Here is a 21,390-nt window from a genome sequence, read left to right on the forward strand (position 1 = left end):
ACATTACTTGGCCATAAAAAGAATGAAATTTTACCATTTGTAATAACATGGATGGACCTAGAGGGCATTATGTTGAGAAAAATAATTCAGAGAAAGATAAATACCATGATTTCATTTATACGTGGAATTCAAAAAACAAATAAATGAAAAATCAAAACAGAAACAAACTCATGATGGTTGCCAGATGGGAGGAGGATTGGGGGGCTGGGTGAAAAGGTGAAAGTGATTAAGAAGTAAAAATTGGCAGTTATGAAATAGTTTGGGCGTATAAAGTACAGCATAGGAAATGTAGTCAATAATAACTATATATTGTACGAAGTGGGTACCAGACTTATGGAGGGAAAAATCACTTCATAAGTTATATAAATGTATAGTCACTATAATGTACACATGAAACTAATATAATATTGAATGTTAACTAATTAAAAAACACAAATGTTAATAAAGAAATAAATAGCAAAAAAACTATAATAATGATTTCTTAGTTTTAAAACTATATGCAATATGCATGTGAAAGGATATACACTAATGTTTACTTGTAGACTCTGGATGGTGAGATTACAGGTAAATTTTTACTTTCTTTAAACCTGAGTTTTCTAAAATTTACTTCAACAAACTGGTATAACTCTTATAATTGGAAAAAGAAAGTTACAAACTAGAAATTAAAGTTTTGTAACCATATGAGATGATGCGCAAGACTCTTTCCTCTTATAACACCAAATGTTTGATTAAGGAGTTCCACATTAAGTCATAATTGAAAAAAAATGACATATGCCATACAGCCATATGTAGAAGTGTATATATTATAAAAATTAGGAAAGACAGTTTTCAGCTTCTCTTTTTTAAAACAAGGTTTGTTGAATTTCTTTTTTTATTATAAAAACAGTCACAATAAAATTTGAAAAAACAAACAAAAGTATAGATAATAAAAGGCACTCATCAAGTCACAACTCAGAGATAATTACTGTTAACAACTTGGCATGTTTCTCAAGCTATACATATTTTTTTAAATAGCTGAGATCAGAAAGCATATTCAATCTTGTAGTCTTACAACGATTGTTTTAAGAAATGTTTTGAAAGTAATGTTGTAGAAAATTTGGAAAATAAAGATAAATACCCAAAAGGAAAAATTCTACCACTCATAGTCACTATTAACATTTAGGTGTATGTCATTTGAGCTTTGTAATTATATGTATATAAGTGTATGTTGATAAACAACAGACACACACATACACACATGGATAAATGAATAAATAGGGGTCAGACTGTAAAACATTTCATCTAAGTTTTGGGTGAAATATCACTTACCCATAGACTGTCCCTATCTCAACAAATTTAACTGTCACCCTCAAGTTAAGTTCTTATCACTCAGTTTTATTTGTGTTATGTCACTTAATATGGTTTAACATTGTTCTGTTCATTTGTTAGCTTGTTTGATTTATTGTTCCCACAACACAAATGTAAATTCAATAGAGTGTGCGCCTTCCACAGCACATTCACTATTGTATTCATAATGCCTAGAAAAGTCCCTAGGCACAGAGACAAAGGAAGTATTTATCACACGAATGAAGGAATTGTGTGGTATAAACTATAATACTTTTTCACCTACAGTGTAACATGGACATTTCCCACTGTCATTAAATAAGTCTCTACGATATGACTACTAATGACAATTGCATTCTATCTTATGGGAAATGCTATAATTCATTTACCAATCCTATTGTTGGACATTTAGGTTGGTTTTCAAAATTTCATTATTACAATTGCTTCTAAGATTTTACAACTCCAAATACTTCTTTGGGATAAATTCATAGTACCGTGTGTCTCCGAAAACAAGACCTAGCAGGACAATCAGCTCTAATGCATCTTTTGGAGCAAAAATATAAGACCCAATATTATATTATATTATTGATTATATTATATTAATTATATTATATTAAGACCTGGTATTACATTATAGTAAAATAAGACCAGGTCTTATATTAATTTTTGCTTCAAAAGATGCATTAGAGCTGATCGTCCGGCTAGGTCTTATTTTTGGGGAAACACGGTAGAAGTGCTAGGTCAAAGGCATTTTATTAAAAACAAAACAAAATAAAACCATTTAATACCATCCATTTTATACCAATTGTTGCAAAATTACAATTTATATTGCTAATAGCAGAGTGTAAATGTACCAATTAATTTGCTTGTATCCTTGGCACCACATTTTCTAAATCTTTGCATTATGTTAAGCTGCATTTCTCTGATTACTAGTGAAATTAAAATTCTCTTTCAATGTTTTTGAGACATTTGACCCAAAACTTTACCTCTTTTGACTTTCTCATTTTATCAGTGAAGAAAATATAATCATGTCTAGGAAAGAAAGTGATCACTATTTTATGTAATTTTAACTTGTGGATAGGGCCAGATATGAAAACATTTATATCATTAAATAAAGAAAAATATTAAGGCATTGTTCAGTTTTCTTAGTAACACTGCCATTTTCTTTGGAACTCAATTTCCACTGTACTCTCTTAAATGATAAAAATTATAAAGAAAATACAACTTACTTCCACTGTTTGATATATTGTAAGGGATTAAGGTTGCACCCTGCATCAGTTAAAGCTTTCTTGTATTGCTCCAAATCAGCCTGAAATAAACAGAGTGACACGACAAAAAATTTTACTTTCATGAAAGAGACGACTATTTTGTTTGTTGTCATATAATTATTCAAAGATTTAGACCCAAAGCATGAGGTTAAATTCGAGGCACCCGAGTACCGTGGAGCTGTGTCTTAAGTGAGCATCCAAGTGAGCATCTGAGGCAAAAATGACTATAATGAAAATTACCTTGGATGGGCTCCCAAATTACCTATAAAGCACAGTGTTTTGTCATCCCTCAGTAAGTCCCACAGAGTCATTTTTGTATTCCACTGTGGAAATAGATGGCCTTCCCTTGGGATAAGCATCAAATGAAAGGTTTGGCTTGACCAAGAATATTACAAAATGAGAAACACCAAGGGAATGACACTGACTCCTCAGTTAGAGGGGAATGGCAGATTCAGGTTTTCCCATCTCACACTCACTCTAGAGGTCAAAAAGTTATTAACTGAATACAGGGTGTCTTTTTAAACTTGTTTTCTCTTTCTTGCTTTATTTATTTCCCAACAAGTAAGTCTAGTTGAATCTGTGTAATTTATAGGAGCCTATCATCATAGTGACTCCATGATAAAAATTTTTAAGCTCACCTTTACCAGAAATGTTTATTACTTTGCATTTTTGTGTCTATTAATCTGACATCAGCAGTCATAATTTGCTTTAAGCCTCTTAATGATCACTTAAATTTATGAAAAGACATAATCCTTACTAAAAATAGATGAAAACAATGTGGTCAAATTAAAAAAACCTTGAATTAAGTTTTAAATTCACACATTCTTAAGGTAATATAAACAGGCTATTAGAATCCCCTAAGATATAGGTACACCCTTGTTAAAGACAATATTTCTAAAAAGAAAGCTACGCTTTCTGACTGAATTATAATAAAGGTCAAAAGATGTATTCCTAGGATAAAGCAGAATTGGCCTAAAGCAAATAATTAGTTCAGTATGCTGTTTTAACATGCCAAAGATTTTTGACCAAAAGAAGTCCTGCGACATTCCAGACATTAAAAAATGTTAACAGCAAAGGAAGAGTTTACAATAGTCATATCATTCTAGATGTCATCTCTAAGTTTCTTATACTTGTTGCTTATCCAGTAAAATTATACTGAGTTAACATTAGAAAGAGTTAACAGGTCTCTAACCCAGCAGGTCTTTGTAACCCAGTGGTACAAAAATCACTGCTTTCCTTCACAGTAAGTTAATTACCTATACATAACCTTTTTTCTTCTGTAAAGCAATTGATGGCTCATTACAGAAAAAGAAAAAGAATCCACCCTTCTAATAAAAAAAAAAATCTTCTAGTAGGAAAATTTGTCATTTTCTAATTATTCTTAGAAATTTATTCCGATATAGTTATTTTACTGCAATACAAAACATCTCAATTATTTTTTTAAAACTTTTATTTATTTAAGTGTGTTTTTCCAGGACCCATCACCTCCAAGTCAAGTAGCTGTTCCAATCCAGTTGTGGAGGGTGCAGCTCACAGTGGCCCATGCAGGGATCAAATGAACAACCTTGTTGGTAAGAGCACCGCACTCTAACCAACTGAGCTATAGGGCTGCCCCTCAAGTTCATTTTTATATGAACCATATGACATGAATCTGAAGTTTAATCTTATTAAATTCAGTATTTACAGAACTTTGGAACATTGGATATTTGTCTTCAAGTGACTCCTCTATAGTCTATAATGGATATGTTTTAACACAATCTTAAAATATTACCAAATTTTTACTTTAGGTTAAAAATTAAATTCCTTGTAAATAACTATTAGTAGTTATAGCTCAAAGTACTGAAACTATTAAGATCATCACAACATGAGAAATGATAAGACCAACCATTCAAAAAGCACAGCACACTCAGTTAACTTACTTCAGAATAACTATTCTCCAGAAATAAGTGTCTTGACCACTTGGATTCAGTTGACATCCCAACAACTTAATAGTGGTCAGACACTTCACAAGTGGCCAGTTCTCTCAGTGACAATAAATACTGCTATAAAACTCAGCAGTAAACAGAACCAATCTTAACAAACTGGTTTTCTTTTAAAGAAAGGAATAAAGTAGTTATTTGGCCATAGTGATTTTTACTTCTGTTTTTGAAACAAACAAGTTATTTCCCCTTCCTCCCAATTACTGAATACACAGGACATACCTCAGAAGGCACTTGCTGTGCGCTTATATAATAGATAAGAAACAGCCTCATTTTATCTTCTGGAGTTCCCGCTACAAAGGGGAAAACAGAATTTAAAAACAAAAAAACAAAAAACCTTTCATAATTCTAATAGAGTTTAGTCAATACTTATGAGTATATAAAAATTCAAGGCATATATAAATATGACTAGACAAAATACAGTCCTTGATTCAACTGATTTAAGATTGTAGGCACTACAATGTGTAAAATGCAAATATGGAAAAAATTAAAATACTTGGGGATTAAAGGGATAGTATATGGAAGTATCTCCAATTTATCTTCCAATTTATGTATTATGTTGAGATTTGCCTTTTAGATATCAATACCAAAAGAGAAAAAGGTCTAGGCAGGGTAATCATACAATTCTAAAACGGGATCCTATTAAGATGGAAAGGGGATGTTAGTAATAATGATGTAAGGTCAACTGTTAGGAACGTGGGACTGTCCTGTCCTGGGAAACCAGTTGTAGGGTCACTCTAGGTATTAGCTTATGAAGCCTTGCTGGCCCAAGGTCATTCTTCACAAATTGGGGTCATGTCCTAAATATGTATGTTTCCTCTTGCTAAAGGGTATAATATTAGGTTGGTACAAAAGTAATTGTGGTTTTGCAATTATTTTCAACCTTTTAAACCGCAATTACTTTTGTACCAACCTAATACATAAGATTTGGGGAAATAATATATTTGTACTAAAACAAACACTGCTGTATTACGTAGAATGTATTTTCAGATAAAATATGCTTGCAAGTAGGTGCTTTGAGCTACTACTCCTAATACCCAAAGCCCAAAACTGTGCAGAGAAACTCATTTATTCTCCCCTATGCTACTGGGTGTACTTTGGTGCACAGTGATAAAGGTCATAGGTTAACTGTTTCACTCCTCAATAAATAATATGCACTCTCACTTCAAATTGTATCCTAATATTTAAGAACTCAGAATTGTTATATTTTACTATAGAATAAAAACTAGGAGAATTTTTTTCAAAACATGACTGATAAACTATTGATTTTTTGTATGATTTAGAATCTAAAAATCCATTCTCAAATTATCCTGACTCCCTACAGATGACAAAGAATGCAAATAAAGACCAGTGATCAGTTCTCCAAAGTTGTCATGTTTACAAATAAATATTATATTTTGGACATTTTGAATATTAGGTTATGAGATTCAGGCTCTTGTTTAAATCTTAGGACAAAGTCATATATATATGTATGTATGTATGTATGTATGTATGTATGTATGTATATATATTTGTTTCAGCAGGTAATTAGCCTGGTTGGGTTTAGGCCAAAGTTCCTCCCACCTTGCTGGGGGTTGTGGCTCCATCACTGACTCTACTTTCAAAACCTCTTGCAGTGCTACTGGGACCCATTTCACTGCCCAGTGGCCAATACGGGAACTGAGAGGTCGTCTAGCGCTTCACCTCTCGGTCTTTCCCATGCTGTATCAGATTCACATATGTGCAGTTCAGGGGTGAGCCCAGGAATTCATACACAACTTTGTTGGGTTGCTTTCCAAAGCTCCTTCCTCTCTGGGATCTCGCTGGTGTTTCCCACTTCCCTTGGCCCTCTCTTACTGGTGCTACAGCTAAAAAGCTTTGGCTTTAGTCACTCTGCTCCATTGTGCATTTCCTGCAACTGTGACTAAGCAGCTAGAGGAAAAAGACAGAAAAAGCAATAGGGCCTGCTCTAGTTAGGGTTTCCAGGCGGGAATCCCCGCCCATTCTCAGGATTTTTTTTCCGCTTTCCTGTTCCCGAATCCAGAGATATAAACTGTATTCTGTTCTCCACGATTAATCGTTTCCACAAAGTGACGGCCGATACTACCAACCACCTGGGTTCAAGGAGCTGGTTTCTCCGATTTCCCGACCAACTTTTCTCAGGATTCGGTAACGGAAAAGTGAAAAAAAATTCCTGAAAACAGGTGGGAATTCCCACCTGGAAACCCTAGCTCTAGGCTCTTGGGACCATGGCTCCTAAGATAGGAGAGAAAGGGAGTTTAAGGGGCCCGTGGGTCCCTGCTGTTGCTGTTAATAGTCTTAGCATCTAGGATAGCCTTTTCTAATAGTAGGCCCTTATTCTGCTTAAAGAAGGAACAGTTCCCATTCTTCTTCAAGGAGAAACATTTTACAGTGTTAATAAATGCCCCCTAACTTCTGCTAAGGTTTTTAAGAGTCATACCATGGTAAGGATTGTAGACATTACAATGACATTCATCATAGGGGAAACAAACAGAAATTGTAAAAATGTATCCTTTGTAACTGCAAGTGCTCTAGAGCCTGTATAGCTACAACCCGGATCCTCTTGTAACTCATAAGTTGCTACTGTAACTGCTCTCTCCTTTGTCTCTAATTGACAAATAGTGAAAACACTAAATCCACACTAATACTTCCAATTCCAATCCAACATTACAGGGGTTATTCTAGTTTTCTCCCTTTCCATATTTATAACTTTCTTCTCTAACAATGGGAAACCAGGATCCCTTTATATCATGATATATTTACTGATTTAACCAGTCCCCTGTATGTAACAAGCATCCTATCTCTGCTGCGATCCCCTTGCCTGCAGGGAAGTTTTCTCACTCCACTTGGCCTCTGATGCCCTACAATGGGCTTACCCAGACCCCTGACCTTATTTATTTCCCCATGTGGGCTGAGGCTGGGTTGCTCCCGTACAGCAATTTGTTAGAATGCTTACCCCCATGCTCAAGTTTCCACATGTGGACACGCTGTTCACATCACTTTGACTTCAACCCCTCATGACTGATCACCAACCCTCCCACTACCCCCACCTGGATGCCTGTCTCATTCCGCTCAGGTTCCAACTTCTTGTTCTGGGTGAAGTGACACCAGACTTTGACTTTGCATAAACGCCTGCTTTGCTCTGCCTTACTTAACATCATTAAAAAATAAAGTGGTTGAGAAAGAAAGGGCAAAGGAAAAAGAAAGGTTCTGTTTGCCTTTTCATCAATACACTTATTTGCTTTAACTTTACTCAAAAGTTATTGTAAATGGACTTATATATATTTTGCCTTGTTTTTCATTGTAAAGTGCAAACACCTTTTAAATTCTGTTTTCACTACAAATCTAGCTTTTTTAAAAGTGTGAGCAATACGTATGGCTTCTCAGAAGTTTTTAATGAACAGAACCTTTAATTACAAATAATGTGGATCTTTTTTATTACTTTCCAATTTGAAATAAAGTCTAAAGCTCATATCAAAACTCGAACTCAAAACAAACATCATTCAGCTGAAGAGCTTGTGTACAAAATATAAGATGAATAGGGTTTATATGTTTTTTATTCATTTTGGAAAAGAGCTGAGATTTGAATTGAAAACTATTCTGAAATGATCATTAAGTCTCTAAAGTTTATAGAGATTTTTAGAAGTGAAAACCCTATGTAGATCCCATGATCATTACAACTGAAAGTAATAATTAGATTACATTTTCCAAGTACAAATAGTTTTAAGAAGATGGAATATACAAATATTTAGACAAATATAAAGTATAAAAGGATTGACTAAAGAGTTTCTTTAAAAGTGAATTCCCTAAGTATTTAAAATTGAATTCAGTCTTAGATACTTCTTTTTTGGAAATTCTTTAGAGTTAAACCAAAGTAATTAGAAAGCGTATCACTTAGAGACACCTCTTTGAACACTGTATCTTCAAATCTTCCTGGAACCAGCAGAAATTGAGCTTCAGATGTATCATTTTAAACAACTGAATATAAAAAGTGCTCAAATATCATCAAAGAAAAGTTCAACGAAATAAAATGCAAATCATTTTTCCATTTTTCGAAGTGCTGTGCTACAAACTTCTCAACAGAAAATAGCTCATTTAATTATCTCAATATTAGCATAGATTGTCAGAAAAACAAGAATTCTATTCAGATTTTACTCAGGTTGAAAATACTGGATTCATCAGATGTGAAATTTACATTAATCTCAAATTTATGGTACATACCATCAGGGTCTGATATTATATCTAGAAGAGATTTATCCAGAGTAGTCTTGCTCATTATTTTTTCTTCATATTCAAAATATACATCTAGTTTTCTTGCCTGTGTCAAAATAAATATTAGATTAAAATACCTCAAGTAATAAAAACATACTAAGAGCCTCTCAGATTACAAGTTTCTATTTTCTATGATCAATTTTAAAAACAAATGTTCATTTCCTAATAGAATTTATTTTTAAGTTTTTTACTTTTGATCATGCACTTAATGTAAAACACAAGACTGACTATTCTGTTTACTGTATTTGACTTATAAATTCAAAATCAATACTGCATGTCACACATATTAGCAAAGGTAAAAATCACGCAAATCTCAATTATTGTATGAATTAGTAACTAGCATACAAATAACGTGTATTCCATGCAAATTAATGGTTATGTTCTGGTTGTAGTGCACAAATTCACGTTTTCACCTAAACAGGACAGAAAGTGACCCTAATTATTATCAATAGTTTTTAAATAAAACTTTTTCCTCATTAATATTCTCACTTAATACTTTGAAGTTTTAGATAATGAAAAAGTAGTCAAACTTAGGTTTTCTATATATCTTCTCTAATTTAAAATATGTTGATTAAAATTATCCAAATTAAAATAACATGTTAGGATCCTCCAAAGTAAACAAAAAGTATTATTACCAAGTAGCTATTAAATTATGCTTCAGATAATACGAAAGAAAGAACATGCTTTTTACTGAAGGTGTTAACAATCTAAGGGGGAAAAGTAACCATTTATGAAATAAATTACAATATTTAGAGATATCAACAAAGAACCAAAATATAAATATAGAATATAAATATATTAAGCTAAGATGACAGAACGAAATAGTTAACCAATTGTAGAGGAGGAAGTGATGAATTTTGAGTTGAGTTTCGAAAGTAATTTGGAGATACGGAGAGATAAGAGTTCATCTGAATTAAAAGGATCATACAAAGGCATAATCAGACTGGAGAAATCTGAAAGGTAGACTAAGGAGTGATTTTATATATGAGGCAAAAGGAAATCAGTCAGCATCTCTCAATCCCGCTCTCCCCCCCACCCCCAACCCCACCCCCGCAGTGGCATACAAGGCCAGAGTTTTAAATAGATGAAATATTCAGTTCAAAAATCCAAACAACATAAAAAGATACGCATTGAGGCCTGTCCTCACCCCATCCTCTTCCACCCCTTCACCCCCTATTCCCATGGATATTTACTTTATTTCTTCTATAGTTTTTCAGTTTCTCTATGCAAACAGAAGCAAATAGGGTCTATATCCTAATATCCCTCCATTTTCTGGCACAAAATGTAATGTACTATATTCTTCTGTCCTCTGCTTTCACTCAACAATATATCCTACATCAGTACATGGAGAATTTCCTTATCACTGAACTCTTAATAAGATTATAATAAACAATAGAGTTTTCCTTTTTAGAAACTGGCCCTTCGTCTTCTTCAGACTCTCTATGATAGGAGCTACTTTAGTTCCTGTATAAATCTACTTTGAATACCAAAACAGATGAGGTAAAATCCAAGGAATGGAAAAATACAATATTAAAAATGGATGAAAGAAACACAAAAGTGATCCTAGGAAAGAGATCATGGAAGTGGAAAAGACAGATACTTAATAATTAACATGAGAATGGCTATGGAAAGCAAAATAGTGAAACAAGTCCAAGATAACTCCTGAGGAACTAGGTGATGGCAGTACAAACTATGTTACCATGAATATTACATTGGGAAAGGCTAATTCTCTAGACTGAAGCCAGAAATGGAGGCGGGTAGGATGTGATAAAACAAGGTGTGAAGCTGACTTTCAGGCTCTCTCAACAAACTCCAACCAACCTTTTCGGTTTTACCATAATACGCTACAATCAGTTCCCTCTAGTCACGTCAAATAATTCACTGACTTTTCATTAAACATTGTGTATGCTTTCAATCCTCTAGGCTTAGACCCGGGATAGTCAGCTTTTTAAAAATATATTCCTCCTCCATCACCTGCCTGGTGAATTCTACTTTTTCTTCAAGTGGGACCAGCTTCTTGGCAACTCTTTCTTCAGTCTCTGTTCTTTCCCTTCCCCCAGTGCCCTTCCCCCAGTCTCCTTCTTGGCTGGAAGAACTTATTACTCTCTTACATGTGTACCAACAGCTCTTTACACACCTCTCCATAATGATAATCATCACACTGCATTACTCTCTTTTGTTTACATGCTACCCTTCTAAAAATGTAAACTCCCTAGCATGTGTCTGATTAATCGCTTCACTCTAAGAGTCTAATGTAGCACCTGGCTCATAACAAGTACTTGAAAAAGTCTTTGTCCAATTTCTAAGCTAAGAGCAGGACGTATGCAGATCAAGTAGTCATCTTTAAGAGTCATGAAAGTAGGTTAATGAACTTCTAGAAGTGAAGAATGTAAAGAACCAAGTCTTTAGTGATTTAATATATAAACTTAAGTATGCTAAATGTCATAATGGAATCTAATCAAGTCTTTACTGATTTATGTAGGTAGGTACAGACATTAAATTCATTTTGTTCTTCTAGATGTATTAACTTACACTTTAACTTCTAAGAAGCAATGGAAACAAAATCCAAGAGCAGCTTACTTTGATTGCTAGTGGGTAGGGGATTTCTTTTGGAGGTGATGAAAATGTTCTAAAATTACATTATGGTTGTGGCTGCACAACTGTGAATATACTAAAAAACACTAAATTGTACATTTAAAATAGCTGAATTACATGGTATGTGAATTAAACCTCAATAAAGCTGTTAAACAAAAGTAATTTAGCATTTCAATATACAGATTGGGAGGTAGTCCCATGAAGGGGGGAAAGGTGTAGGGATTTTCTAGCCTGCACAAAAGAACTAGTATCTGTTCAGCAACTATTATGTACAAGGCACTTTACTTACAGCTATGGCTTTCAAATGTTTTTAAATAGAGAACCTCAGGACCCTCTTTCTCAAACCAAATCTTCTGCAGAACCTTAAACATAAAATAGATACAAGTGACCCATTAAATGTTTCTACAGAGCTCTAAGGTACCAAAGAACAATGTTTAAAAACTACTTAGATTATCTCATTTTAATTCTCCAAATAACACTATGAGCTAGAAATTATTAGTCCTCTTTTAAAGATGAAGAAATGGACACACAGAAACATAGATTTATTCAAGGTTACCAGAGTAGAAGTAGTAGAGAGTTGAGACTCAAATCCAGGTCAGACTCCAATGCACACCACAGACAAAGAGTAGGGAAAATTATATTTTCCTCAAGTACAATTTATTGCTTCCTTGTACATGCTTTATGAAAGAAAGTATATTTGTCAATTAGTACATATTTTGTTATTTTTGGTAATACACATAATTTATGTATTTGTGGCAAAAGGGTATTTTGGCCAGAGATATAATATCTAAGACCCTGTCTCAATTACTTGAAATAAGGGATAATACTAAGAGAAACAACTTCTGTGATCCCAAAGATTATTTGTATACAGTGTGATTTCAAAGGATAATACAAATTAGATAAGAAGAGTTACATGGAAAACAAATTAAAAATATAAAACAAAGTAACAAAGTCAAGATAAACAGATTTCTGGTAGCTTCAATAAATATCAAGAATAAATCAATAAGAAGGAAATTTTATAAAAAACCCAAAGGATTATGCATGGAATGTAAATTATATCTAGTGAATATAAATTCTGAGAGCAATGTATTTCTCAAAAAAATCTTTGTAGAAGAGCTTTCTAAGGGGTATTCTGATTTTTTTAAAATTCTAGTGTTTTTCTCTAAATTTCAAAGTTATCAGTGGACAATCAGGCTGACATTTTTCACTCTTCAGTATACTGCCTCAACATTTATATCAAATTAACATTTAATATATATATACACACATACACATACAGCTTTTTTTGACTGATGACAGCTTACTGAATTTGAAAAGAACAAAAGGGGTACTCTTAAAAACCAACTTGTCCCTTCCCTTACAATAACAGAAAATTCTTAAGTCATCTGGAATGTACAAGTACAGTTGACCTTTGAACAACAGGGGTTTGATTGCGTGGGTCCACTTATACGCAGAGGTTTTTCAATAAATATACAGTTGGCCCTCCATATTCCCAGGTTTCACATCCATGGATTCAACCAACCACGGACCGAAAATGTTATTTTTGATTTTGACTCGGGGTGGATGGTGCCCCTAACTCCCACGTTGTACAAGGATCAAATGAAGTAATACAAATTTTGCCTTTTGAAAATCACTACGGAAGAACGTTTGTCCTATGACCCACACCAGACATAAATGAATTCTCTTTTATTTATGAGACAACTGAGGGCTATTTTTCCTTCTCTTTCCTGTTCCTCTTTCCATTCTAGCTATAGACACCACCATTCTGGGACTCCCTACTCACTGTTAGCTACAACTCTCATTTTTTACCTCAGTCAATGATTGAGTCAATACTGCAGTTGTATTTCTTGGCCTTCCGCCTTTTCCAAGCCCCAATTCCATCCCCTAATGCTAGCCAGCAGTGAAAGTAAAGGCAAAAACATATGAGTTATACTTCTTTTTACTATTAAGAATCCAAATATCCTCTCCCCCTACTTCTCATGGAGTGAGAGGGGATGATGATAAACCCTTCTCTGTTGCAACACACCATTAGGAATATTTCACATTATGAATTTAAATAGGGTTTGCAGGACAGGGACCTATCACACAATATCTACAGGAAAGTACATCCTAAGCTAAAATGAACTTATAACTATACCTTTAGGATATAACCTACACCTAAGTTGAAGATCATTTATACCCTAGCCTTTCTTGTCATTTCGTTTTTCCTCGTATGTTTAGTTCCTATCATTTTTTTGTCAGGGCTGTATATGTATATCACATCCTCCAGGTGGGCAGCACCCGTATGCTGTATTATAATAGTCTGTGGTGTGTATTATGTCACTAGAGTATAAACTTCTTACAACTACTTGTTATTATTGAATGCCTTGTGCCCTGCAAGATGAATGGAATTCTCCAAAACTCAGTTGCTTTTTATAACAAAATAGCATGTTAATATATTTTTCAGTTATTTTGGTGTGTATTTTGTTGCATTTTATACTGGTGGGTTTGAATGGGTCTGCCAACGTGAAAAATTATGTTGCACAAAAAACCCAGATGATCCATGAAATTATATTTGAAGGTGTTCTATAACACAGGTGGCTAAAAATATTTACTTTGGGGCACTTGCTCATATGTCAGAGTGACTTGGAAATCCTGAATGAAATTCATCCTTATACCTCTACCTTGCTTCTGTGTGGAGATGGAACAGTGTACTGGTACGAAACCTGGTTAGGATCTTTAACTTCTACAACAGACTATCAACCTTACTATTTGGTTATCTAATTTCCAAATATACGCAGTTTTCTCTCAACCAAAACCACTGAACTTCTAGCATTCTAGGCCCAAATCAGAATGTGTAACCTCAACTTCTCTGCTATCTAATTCCTTATCAAAAGCCCAGCTGAAAAAAGAGATAATGTATTACTGAATGTGCAATTCTTTAATTCTTTCTACTTTAGATACTAAAAGTCTATAAACTTAGACCTTACTACCTTGGTAACTTATACAACTGCCCTCATTTAATTATATTTTAATATTATACCTTTGACTTTCATTAACGTTACCATATGAAATCCATGACTATAACTGATATTAAAATACTGCATCACATATCACTTACTTTATTTTAGATAATGCCTGACATGAGCAGTATCTTTTGTAAAATAATGTTAAGGAACATTTTTACTTAGAATTAAAAACCAAACTCTCCTTTCTGATAAGAAGTTTGTTTTTTGTGTTTTTAAAAACGTAATCACCACTCTCTCTCTCTTTTTAAATCTTGGTTGACAGAAACTTCAAGGCCAAATGTGAGAATTACCATTACAATTATATAGCAACTATTCGGAGTTTCTCTTTCATTATTTTTGTCATATGTGCTATTTAAGGAAATTGCCTCAAACCTATTTTAGAATAAGGAAACAACTTTAATCTATAAATTTATCCTATATATTGACTCCTACTAAAAATATTTAAATTCTGACTACAATGATCTATGTAATAAAAAATTTAGAATGTACATAAAGTGGTCTTTATAGATGACAAGTATTAAAAATACAAACATTAGCAACCTTATTAAAAGGAAATACCAAAAAACTGCTTCATCTATATTTTTGGGGAAAAACAGAGGTTTACATGGCACTTGTAAACTACTAGAAGTTTTATTTTACCATGACTCTCAGAAGCATTTAGTTTTAATTTATACTACCAATGTGTTGAACTCCTAAAAGATACACCCAGGAAAAGAAGACCAAATTGAAATCCAAAGTAAGCAGAAGAAAAATAATAACAATCAGAGGAGAAATGAAATTAAAAATGAGAAATCAATAGAGAAAAAGAAAATCACTGGAACCATGAGCTGGTTCTTTGAAAAGATCAATAAAATTGATACATCTCTAGCTAGGTTAACTAAAAAAGGAGGGAACACAAATAACTAGTATCGGAAGTCAAAGAGGGACCATCACTACTGATTCCATGATATCATAAACCAATTCCTTGAAAGACACAATCTACACAATCTCACTAAAAGAGGAACATAATTTGAATGGGCCTATACTTATTAAAGAAATTTATCAATAATGAATAATCTTCTAAAACAGAAAGCATCAGATCTAGATGGACTCACTAGTGAATTCCAACAAACATTTAAGGAAGGAATTATACCAATTCTCTATAATGTCTACCAGAAAATAGAATGCAAATGAGAAATTAGATGCTTTCCTGCTAAGATCAGGAACAAAGCAAGGATGCCCCCTCTTCACACTCCTATTCAACATTATACTGGAAGCCTTCGCTCATACAATAAACATAAAACGAAATAAAAGGTATATACTTTGGGAAGGAAGAAATAAAACTGTCTTTGTTTGCATAAGACACAACTGTAAATGTAGGAAATTCCAAAGAAACAACACAAAATTTCTGGAACTAATAAGCTACTATTGCAAGGTTACAAGATACAAGCTTAATATACAAAAGCTGAAGGCTACATCAGGAAAAAGGTAAGGACTTTTCACATTCCTTGTCAACACCATAGCTAATGCAGTAAGACAAGAAAAGGAAATAAACAGAATATAGCATGAAAAAAAAGTAAAAAACTGTCTTTGCTCACAGATGACATGCTTGTCTATATAGAAAACCCTAAAGAAACAATAAAAAGCTCCAGAAACTAATAATTACAACAAAGTTGCAGAATGCAACTTATAAAATATATAAATATATAGTTTAATATATAAAAGTCAACTGTTTTCCAATATAATAATTATTAATATAACTAATAATTACAACAAAGTTGCAGAATTCAACTATGTAAAATATATAAATATATATTTTAATATATAAAAGTCAACTGTTTTCCAATATACTAAGCTATGAACAATTGAAATGAAAAGAACAATACTATTTCCATTAGTACTCAAAACATAAATAAATGAAATAGTTATAAATCTAACAAAATATGTACAAAATTTATATGAGAAAAAACAACAAATTTCTGAGAGAAATTAAGGAATAAATAAATGGAGATATTACATGTTCACAAGCAGTAACACTCAATATTGTCAAGATGTCAGTTCTTCCCAACTTGATCTTCAGATTCAATTCCAATCAAAATTCCAGCAATTTATTTTATAGATACTGACAAACTGATTCTAAGGTATATATGGAGACATGAAATATACAAAGAGGAAAAAGAAAAGGAAGACTGACAATACCTGATTTTTAAGATTTAGAATAAAGCTACAGTAATTAAGATCATGTGATATTGGCCAAAAAGCAGACAAATATATCAACGGAGGAGAAAGAATGCAGAAATTGACCCACACAAATAAAGTCAAATGATCTTTGACAGAAAAGCAAATGCAATTCAATGGAGAAAAGACAGCCTTTTCAAAAAACGGTGTTGGAACAACTGGATATCTACATGCAAAAAAAATATGTATATATATCTAGATAGACACTACAACTTTCACAAAAACTAACTAAAAATGGATGATAAACTTAAATGTAAAATACAAAACTATAAAACTCCTAGAAGATAACTTAAGCTTCTGTTCTATCAAAGACATTGTCAAGAGAATAAGAGTAGCCATAGATGGGGAGAAAATATTTGCGAAAGACACAGATGTGTCTTTTGTAGTTCCAGAAAAATACAAAGAACTCTTAAAACTCAACAATAACCCAATTTAAAAAAATGGGCCAAAGATCTGAATAGACATCTCACCAAAGAAGATTCAGATGGCAAGTAAGCATATGAGAAGATGCTCCACATCATATGTCATTAGAGATTTGCAAACTAAAACAACGAGATACCTATATGCACCTATTAGAATAGCTCAAATCCAACACAGACAACACCCAAGGCTAGCAAGGATGTGGAGCAACGGGAACTTGCGTTTATTCCTGTTGGGACTGCAATGGTACAGCTACTTTGGAAGACACTTTGGCAGCTGGCCGTTTGTTACAAATTTAAACATACTATTACCATATGATTCAGCAATCACCCTCTTTGGTATTTACCCAACACAGTTGAAAACTAATATCCACCCAAAAACCTTCACATGAATATTTATAGCACCTTTATTCCTAACTACCAAAAATTTGGAAGCAACCAACATATCCTTCTATAGCTGAATGGATAAACAAACTGAGGTACATCCAGACAATGGAATATTAGCCAGCAATACAAAGAAGTGAGCTATCAAGCCATGAAAAGACATGGAAGGATCTTAAATACACATTACTAAGTGAAAGGAGCCAATCTGAAAAGGCTAAACACTATATTATTCCAACTCTATGACATTCCGGAGAGACAATACTGTGGAGACAGTAAAAAGACCAGTGGTTGTCAGGGATTCGGGGGAAGGGAAATAGGAATGCAGATGGGGCACAGGTGATTCTTAGGGCGGTGAAATGATTCTGTATGATACTGTAATATGGATACATGTCTTTACACATTTGTCAAACCCACAGAATGTATACAACACAAAGAGTGAACCCTAATGAAAACTATTAGAACCCTAATGAAAACAACAATATTCCATTGAGTTTAGTTACTGATAATATATTAATATTGGCTTATCAATTTTCACAAAAGTACCACACTAATGCAAGATGTTAATAATAGAAAGACTGGGGGTGGGTGAGTAAGGGGGTATATGGAAATTCTCTGTACTTTTCACTCATTTTTCTGCAAAAGTAAAACTGTTCTAAAAAATAAACTCAATTAAAAAAACAAAATCCAAAAAAGGCATGCATATAATGGAAAACAAAAGAAAGGGTCACATCTAATAAAGAGTGTCTGCTGCAAAATCTTGTGAAATTTAGTGTAGCTTTGAATAATAATCTTTCACTTTCTTCTTCATAGGTATTATATAAAATGACTCAAAAGAATTTAGAGATGATTTTGCACGTTTCAAAATATACATATACAAGTCTAACATTTATAATGGATACATTTTATATATATATACATATATGTATGTGTGTATGTGTATATATACACGTGCATATATGTATATATGTACATGTGTGTGTATATATACACATATATATAATACATTTTTTGTGTGTATTAATGTTTGCTATCATAGTCAGTATGCAACTGTGGCATGAAATTTGATTCTTGAGGTACTTATTAGTACTTCAACATAATTGACATTTAAAAAAACAATCCATTGTTTTAAAAACTGTACTTGTTTTAAGAAACTTAATTTAAAAGTTGACCACTAAATTTTCATTGCCTATTTAAGCATTCATGGACATAACAGACCAGACTCACTGAATATTTTTTAAGTGAATAAAACACATTGAATGATCAAATATTTTAATAAGACAATTGGGGTTCCCTACTTCCCGTTATTCTTTTGTTTAAATTACTTCTGATTCTATGGTTGCTCCAAAGAGATTACAAAAGATCAGAACCATTCTCAATGAATTTCTGGTGGATATGGTGGAGAACGGGACTTAAAAGTGAAAAGCCAAAGTTCAATTTCAGGCTCTGGCAATTGGTCTTAAGCCAAGTATTCAGTACCTCTGAGATTCATTTTCCTCTGCAGAATGGGGGAACATATCTATTACGTTAAATTATCCGACATAAGTGCACAAAAAAGTTTGTTCTTCCTTTAAAAAGGAAAAAAAAACATATGTGTTCATATTCTTCAGCTTAGGATTATGATCTGATGATGCTATATTTGATCATACAATATTTGTGAAGTATAAAGTACTCTATAAGGCACTGTAGTAAAATCAAGTTCATCTACATAGCATCTTAAAATGTATGTTATTTTTAAGGTGCTTTAGCACTCATATAATCAGGGTGTAAATAGTTTCCCTCAGATTAAAATAAGAACCACCCACAGAATTGTACATTGTAGGTAATCAATAATTATATACAAAAGTAAGCAACAATGGCTATCAGAAAGAGTCAAGTAAAAAAATGCAAAATACTTTAAGGCATTTCTTTAAATGAGACACTCTTGGCTTCACCTGATAAATTGATTTGGACTGAACACGAATAATAATGATAAATAGCACGGGAAAAAGACAGCAATATAAAATACAAAAAGTTCCAAGTTTGAGTTCCAATTCTGCCATTAACTAGAAAACATTTAACCTGCTTTGGAGGTTAACAGAGGGGTGTCTTCGTTCCTTCATTTATTAAATAAGAATATTTCACAAAGTATGTTCTCCAGGATGCTACTTCTCAGAGCTGGTTATAAAGAAATATTCCACAAAAGTGTTTCAAAGTCAAAAGAATTTGAGAAATTCTTGTGAAATAAGTTTTTCACACATGACTTCCAGACTTTATATATTATACTGCATTGTGACCCTCCAAGAAGAGAATACAGCAAATTTTATTTCTAACCTTATCTGACCAAAGAAAAAAATCTTACTAATTTGTGGAATCTACTTAGGATTCCTCAAAGGATTCTAGCTCGAAAGTCTTAAGTTCCAGAGGAGGTTTATGAAGGACCATGAAAAATGAGGGCCAGAGAATAGGGGAAGTTTTAAAGGGCTACGTTTAATCTTGACATTCTAGTCTAATTTATAACCCCTGCTTCTCACTCTTCCTATTTGGCCATTCTTCCTATTTTATGTGCTGTCATTATAAGCTACCTCAAGTTCTGTAGAGCAAAGCAAGGTATAATAGTGAGAAATTTATTATAAAGTAGGAATGCATCTATCCTCTTAGTGTAAAGAGGATACATGCATTCTTCATATCAGTTTGTTTCTACTTTCTGCATTTATCTTACTGCATAAGGGAAAAATCTGTAACAATCTCCTGGAATCTCCTGGGCTTACCTATTTACAAATTACGCAGCATATTCTGTTTCTTGCTATTCTAAGTCACTTCAAACCTAAAGCCAAAACTTCACATTACCAAAATTAATCTTTGGCTTTCTCAATGACTTAAACAAAACTCTATTTTTTTAATCTGTAAAATTAGATTTAAAATAGATATACACTAAGCTTTGTTTGAAATTTTCTCTTTTGTTAAAGAGTGACTGACATACAACACACAGAATTTGAAATCATGAACACAATCCAGATAGAGAACATATTATTTGTTACCCAGAAAAGTTTCCTTATTGTAATGTTTCCCTGTTGGTCTCCAACACTCCTCTCCCTGTCCTGAGGCAAACACTGATCTACTTTGTCACTACAGACCAGCTACATTTTTGCAAATTTCACATAAATGCAATAATAGATTTTGTACTTTTTTTAATGTGGCTTCTTTCACTCTGCAATTATTTTGAGATTCACCCATATTACTGCATATATCAATCATACTTTTCTTTTTGTTGCTGAATAGTATTCCACTGTATGAATATACCATGATTTGCTTATTCAATTCACCTCTTAATAGACAATTGGGTTGTTTACAGATTTTGGCTAATAGAAGGACGCTGCTATGAATATTTGTGTACAGTGAACATGTGCTTTCATTTATTTTGGACAAATACCTAGGAGTGCAATGGCTGGGGTATTCAAAATATTTAATATTTTAAAAAACTATTTTTTAGAGTGGATGTACCATTTGACATTTCTACCATCAGTATGACAGTTCTAGTTCTTGTGCATCCTTGACAAAGGTTGGCATGATCAATCTTTTTATTTTTACACATTTTAATAGATGTGTAGTGGTATCTCACTGTGGTTTAGTTTGCATTTTTCTGATGACTGTTGATGTTGAACTTATTTGTCATCTGTGTATTTTTTCAGTCGAGTCTCTGTTCAAATATTTTGGCCATTTCTTAAATTGGGTTGTTTACTTTCTTACTGGATTTTGAGAAGTCTTTATTTCTTTGAATTTAACCTTTATGAATCTATTAAACTGGGTCTTGCTAAATTACAGTGCTTCATCTTCACAAAAGCAGATGGCAGAGAAGCAAGAGCAAAGAGCTACAGTAAAAGTAAAGAGCAAAGAGCTACAGTAAAGTAATTTCACACTTTTTTTTTGGAGAGGTGGAGTACTCTCC

At 33.1% G+C, this 21,390-nt stretch overlaps 1 protein-coding gene across 1 annotated transcript in view; it reads right to left on the minus strand.

Annotated features, from left to right (window-relative positions):
- The window catches only part of SCFD1 (sec1 family domain containing 1), a 91,893-nt gene that overhangs the window by 27,978 nt on the left and 42,525 nt on the right, over positions 1 to 21,390 (minus strand). The window contains exons 15-17 of the mRNA XM_081047705.1: positions 8,792 to 8,888; positions 4,793 to 4,863; positions 2,553 to 2,632 (exon numbers count right to left, since the gene is read on the minus strand). Coding sequence (XP_080903831.1) covers positions 2,553 to 2,632; positions 4,793 to 4,863; positions 8,792 to 8,888 — 248 coding nt within the window. The remainder of the gene's footprint in view (positions 1 to 2,552; positions 2,633 to 4,792; positions 4,864 to 8,791; positions 8,889 to 21,390) is intronic.

This window comes from Rhinolophus hipposideros (assembly GCF_964194185.1).
Source record: "Rhinolophus hipposideros genome assembly, chromosome: 5".
In the NCBI taxonomy this organism is placed as follows: Eukaryota; Metazoa; Chordata; class Mammalia; order Chiroptera; family Rhinolophidae; genus Rhinolophus; species Rhinolophus hipposideros.